General features: G+C 41.5%; 1 protein-coding gene across 1 annotated transcript in view; it reads left to right on the top strand.

The window, feature by feature from the left end:
- Window positions 1-1,416: 1,416 nt before the first annotated feature.
- The window catches only part of IRAK1BP1 (interleukin 1 receptor associated kinase 1 binding protein 1), a 37,635-nt gene continuing 33,051 nt past the window's right edge, over window positions 1,417-6,000 (top strand). The window contains exon 1 of the mRNA XM_003258258.4: window positions 1,417-1,850. Within this exon, the coding sequence (XP_003258306.1) occupies window positions 1,536-1,850 (315 nt within the window). The 5' untranslated portion in view covers window positions 1,417-1,535. The remainder of the gene's footprint in view (window positions 1,851-6,000) is intronic.

Genomic DNA, 6,000 nt, shown 5'->3' with positions numbered 1-6,000 from the left:
GAAATCTTTTATCGTATACTAAATACTTACACTTTAACTCCTGTTGCTTTTTGTTTATGACATTCATTCATTCAACAATTTATTTTGGAGGCTATATTCTTCCACATTTATCGTAAGGGAAAAAGAATTTTTCACCAAGTTTAAGAAACATTATTTTGGGTGTCTTAAATCATAAAAGACTATGAGGGAAAGTTCTTAACGTTAGTTTTTAAATTAAAATTGTTTTCAGCTAACAATAAACAAGATGAATATACACAAAATTATGTTAATCTAGTGATGAGCCTAATTAAAGGAGAGGGGTACCATTTGATTTAGTTGAATTATACTAATCGAAAAGAACAGAAAAAACAATGGTGATACTACAAGAGGACTGTCAGCTTTTTCAGGATCCTTTTAAAAGAACAGTTCTTGTCCTTCCAAAACTAGTTATTCAAAATTCTTTTTCCCCCCCTCGATTCTCTTGATAAAATTCAGACAGTAAAGAGGTATAAGCCAGTGGGGCTATTTTTACAAAGATCATTGCTTAGTGCTAGGAAGAGAATCTCGGAGACGGGAAGTTGAGGGTTGTGTTCTAAAGGTTCTCTCAAGAAAAGGGTACAGAGAAGCTCCAAGTTGTACAGGCCCAGCAACGTCCATATTGGACGTGCTTTGCTACCACCTAAATCTCTCCTGTCGGAGTTCAAGGCCCGAACCATTCCAGGGATTTTAGAAAAAAATGGGGAGACACGAAAATGATGCCAAAGCCATAGCTATCATTACAAACATCCATTATGTTCACTCTGCTTTCCATATGCAACGCACTCTACATACAATGGGCGCCTTATAAGCACATAGCAAATGTGAAAAATATTATCAACATTGCTTTGATATTATTAATATATATAATATATTTGAATATACTATAGATATTAGAATATATTATATATTATATATTCGAATATATTATATATTATTAATATAAAATTATCAACACTGCTTCAGAGAAGATGACACTGAGATGAGAAGATGACACTGAGATATGAAGAATGGTAAACTGTCCAAGATCACAGGGGCAAAAAGTTCACCTCAACTGAAACCTCACGAACCACAAAAATGTGGCCGAGGGAGCCTCAAAAAGCAGTACCCCAAGCGGGGACGGTAAAGTCAGAAAAGACAAGGCTGGGTAATCACAGAGAAATCTAAAAACCCGCTTGGCCTCGCTACTCTTCTTCCTCTGAGGTGCAGAGGCGGGGTGGGACAACAAGGAGTTGCGAGAAAGGGCAGAGCTCACTGAGGAGGCAACAGAGAAAGTCCGCTAACATTTTTTGAAGGCCGTAAGTTAAACATGTTAAAAACTGTAGCTACTCACTCAGCCGACACCTAGTAAAAAAGATGCGGCAAGATCAACAAGGCATAGCTTGCGCCCGCCAGAAGTTCCGCGGCCTCCACACCCATCCCGGCATACTTTGCGCCGTGAACAGGCAAGCCGTGGTGCGCATTGGCCCCTTCGGCCGCCGTCGGCCGGTAGTTACTATGGAAACCCAGCTGCCATCGCTATGTCTCTGCAAAAGACCCCTCCGACCCGGGTGTTCGTGGAACTGGTTCCCTGGGCTGATCCGCGCCAGGAGAACAACCTGGTCTCACGCGGAGAGAAGCTACCGGGCCTACGCCACCCCCTCTCCTCAACACAAGCCCAAACTGCTACCCGCGAGGTGCACGTAAGCGGCACCTCAGAAGTGTCTGCGGGCCCGGACCGGGCGCAGGTGGTGGTGCGAGTGAGCAGTACCAAGGAGGCGGCGGCCGAGGCCAAAAAGAGCGTTTGTCGCCGTCTAGATTACATCACGCAGAGCCTCCAGCAGCAGGGCGTGCAGGTGAGATCTCCGCGGGGGAGGAAATAAGAGCCGGAGGACACGAAAGGGTTGGCAGATGGTCGGGCCCCCCAGGCCCCTCTAGCGGGAAGGGAGATATGGAGGGTCTGGAGCGTTTTTGGACGCCTTTGTCGCAAAGGTACTCCGGGACGCCAGGACCTGGCAGAGTGAATATTTGACCCATTCTTCTCCTAGACTAAGGTAATTATTGGCCTCAGGCAAATTAAAAATAAAAGAATGCAAATTGGGTAGGTTTTTATCTGGCGATATTTGCTTCAGTGATTTTGTTTTTAAATTTGAAGTGATGAAATGTTAAAACTTGAAATGTTAGTTGTAAATACTTGCCCAAGTGGAGTGCTGGACACTAAATATTTTGTTTTGTTTTGTTTTTATTCCGCACCATGGAATTGGCAAGTGAAGAGCACGACCTGCTTCCTTCCGATCATGTAAAACTTTGCATGGAATGGTTCTTGAGTATGTTCCGCAAACAGTAACGCTGGGGAGTGGGGAAGAAGTTGCGTCCATTTTCATTTTATAATGATTTTCATTTTATAATGATTCCCCAAAAATTTCTTCGGCCTTCTTAGGTTTAACTTAAAAGAAAAAATCAAGCTAGTATTGTGGATACCACATATATGAAATACTTCTACTTACTTAACAGAGATGTTCATGAGACAAATCACTAAACAAATCTGACCTTAAGCCTACTCCTAAGGAAGGAAAAAAAAATGAAGCCATCATTTAATCCACACAATAGCACTGTTAGGCATGTTTTAATATCCCTGTTTTCCAAATTTAAAGAGGTTAAACAATGTTCTGAACTTTAGGTAGAGCAATATTTGAACTCATGTATTCCTGAAACCAGAATATAAGTTGCTTCCAATTCTGCCGATAATTAGAATGAAAGAAAATTAGAAATCATAGGGATCAACGATTTCAGTTTTCTCATTTTATAGAGTAGGACCCCAAAGGCCACAGATGTAACTTATCCAGGATAACATTGAGTTGGGAAAAGTGCAGGCATTGTTACTTCCAGTCTATTGCAAGAAATGCCATACCCCGAAAAAGCAAGTCCTTATTTTTAACAAGAAAAGATATTTGAATTGCATTTATAATACAGACATACGAGTTATTACAAAGTCATTTGGACAAGATTTCTTCAAATGATTTTAAAATTTAGAAAAATACAGATAATTATAAATAAGGTGAGTAAAGTGGGTTTAATATGTAGAAAAATAGTTTTAAAAAACTGCTACTAGTGCTGTAGTCGTTTGAATAATGTTCCAAGTTTTTAAGTTATTTACATAAAATAAAAATGGAGCTCACAGGTCTCTAATATATAAAACAACATAGGCTGGGCATGGTGGCTCACGCCTGTAATGCCAACACTTTGGGAGGCCAAGGCAGGTGGATCACTTGAGGCCAGGAGTTCGAGACCAGCCTGGCCAACATGGCAAAACCCCATCTCTAGTAAAAATACAAAAATTAGCTGGGCATGGTGGCACACTCCTGTAATCCCAGCTACTAGGGTGACTGAGGCAGAAGAATCTCTTGAACCCGGGAGGCGAAGGTTTCAGTGAGCCGAGATGGTGCCACTGCACTCCAGCTTGGGTGACAGAGACTCTGTCTCAAATAAGTAAGTAAATAAATTACTAAGTCCAACTTAGAGTAATTATGTTAAGATTCAGTGTTCAAGGCAAGACATAAGAAGGACAGTAACCTCCCAATTATCTCTGCTAATGGATGAAAGCAGTCAGGTAGATAATTTGTTCAGGAGATAATACAAAATATCATTTATATTTCCAGGATGAATTATGGGTCTTCACAAAGTCCTTGTTCATTTCAAACTTTAGAATTCTGAGCTGTAAGGTTTATAAACATCACTTCCCTGCTTAAAGGGCTCCTCATAATCCAAACTCCTTTGCTTAAAAGATGGAGCCTGAGCCGGGCGTGGTGGCTCACGCCTGTAATCCCAGCACTTTGGGAGGCTGAGGAGGGCAGATCACCTGAGGTTAGGAGTTCAAGACCAGCCTGACCAACATGGTGAAACTTCGTCTCTACTAAAAATACCAACATTAGCCAAGCATGGTGGTGAATGCCTGTAATCCCAGTTACTTGCGAGGCTGAGGCAGGAGAATTGCTTGAACCCGGGAGGCGGAGGTTGCAGTCAGCTGAGATCGTGCCATTGTACTCCAGCCTGGGCAGCAAGAGTGAAACTCCATCTCAAAAAGAAAAACAAAAAAAATAGGTGGAGGCTGACTCTCTATCCTCATTTCCTATCACATCTTCCTCCCCTCTATTGTATTTTTCTTTAAGAATTAGCCCAAGTCTGAGCTATGGAAGTGAGACCCTGTCTCAAAAAAAAAAAAAAAAAAGAATCAGCCCAAATTCACCTTCTTGGCATTCCTTTCCTAATATAACACTACTAATCCCTGCCATACAACACTTCACTCCCTATACTTGTAATAAAAACTTATCTTGTATCATAATTCTTAATTTACTTGTTTCTTCTCCATATTCTAAACTTCTCCAGAGCCAAGACCATTTGTTCTTTTTTTGCCTGTATGAGTTATATGAGTTATGGTCCATACACTTCATATAATGTGTACTCAGAAAATGCCTTCTGAATGAATAATAGAAAAAAATGAAACAATAAGTGAACAAATTATTCAGCTATGGTATAGATCATAGATTTATGAACTTGTGTGAAGGTATAATCCTTACTTCTAGTGTGGTTTTCATTGAAAAGTGTTTTAAAGTTCTAAGCAATATTTACTCATTCAACCAACAAACATTAAGCCTTTTCATTGTTCATTTTTGTTTTTGTTTTTGTTTTTGAGATGGAGTTTCACTCTTGTTGCCCAGGCTGGAGTACAATGGAGGCAGTCTAGGCTCACTGCAACCTCCGCCTCCCAGGTTCAAGCAATTCTCCTGCCTCAGCCTCCCAAGTAGCTGGGATTACAGGCGCCAGCCACCACACCTGGCTAATTTTTGTATTTTTAGTAGAGATGGGGTTTCACCATGTTGGCCAGGCTGGTCTCGAACTCCTGACCTCAACTGATCCCCCACCTCAGTCTCCCAAAGTGCTGGGATTATAGGCGTGAGCCACTGCGCCTGGCCCATTGTTCATTTTTAAACAATACTTTATATTGTCTTAGTTTGTTTGGTCTGCTGTAATGAAAAACCGTAGACTGGGTAGCTTATAAACAACAGAAATGTATATCTTACAATCCTGGAAGCGGGGCATCCAAGATCAAGGAGCCAGTAGATTTGGTATATAGTGAATGCTACCAAGAATTACCCTGATATCTCTGCTTCCCCTTTATTTTCTTCTCTCTCCTACTATAGGCATAAAATGACCTCACAATGTCTGGTCCTCCCTTCACAAAAGTGTTTCTGTCACTCAGGATGCATATCTAAGTTCTAGTGCAAGAGAGGACTAGGAGTAAATGCTGAAGGGAATGTTTAACCCCTTTAACCCATTGCAGTATGAGCAAAACTACTGTAAGATTCCTTTAACACAGTGCAGCCAAAAGAGAGACCCCTTTTCTCCTTTTTGCTTCACAACAGACCACCTCAGCCACCACGACACCCAGTAGGAGGTATTCCACAGGAGCAGCAGAAGAGAACTTACCTTACATAATGACATATCAAGGCATATAGTTCTTGCAATGGACTAAATGTTTGTTTCCCCCCAAAATTTATATGTTGAAACCTAATCCCGAGTATGATGGTATTTGGAGGAGGCTTTTAGGAGGTGATTGGGACATGAGGATAGGGCTGTTTATAGATGAGAACTCCGAGGACCAGAGTGATTATTGGCAGGTTGCTTGCACACGGTCACAGCCAGGAAGTGGCAGAATTTTAACCTTAGGGTCCATGCTCTTAACCACTACAGGATGTTGCTTCTTTATTCTCTTGACAGTGGATAATTGAGGTTTTAGGTAGGGAAGATGTCACTGATGCTATTGATGCCACTACTTATATCCTTTGGCACTTCACATTTGTGTGCATGCAAGCCCAGCTTCCATCTGACAACATTTGTAAATTCTTTGCCTGAAAGTGAAAGCTTTCCCTGGCTGCTGGAATGCACTCTGTCTGCAAATGGGGCCAGAGTGTAATGCCAGGGAATTAAAGTCCTCTCCCCCAGCCC

Source organism: Nomascus leucogenys, chromosome 18, assembly GCF_006542625.1.
Source record: "Nomascus leucogenys isolate Asia chromosome 18, Asia_NLE_v1, whole genome shotgun sequence".
In the NCBI taxonomy this organism is placed as follows: domain Eukaryota; kingdom Metazoa; phylum Chordata; class Mammalia; order Primates; family Hylobatidae; genus Nomascus; species Nomascus leucogenys.
The sequence above is the reverse complement of the archived record's forward strand: the minus strand, read 5'-3'. Positions and strand labels throughout refer to the sequence as shown.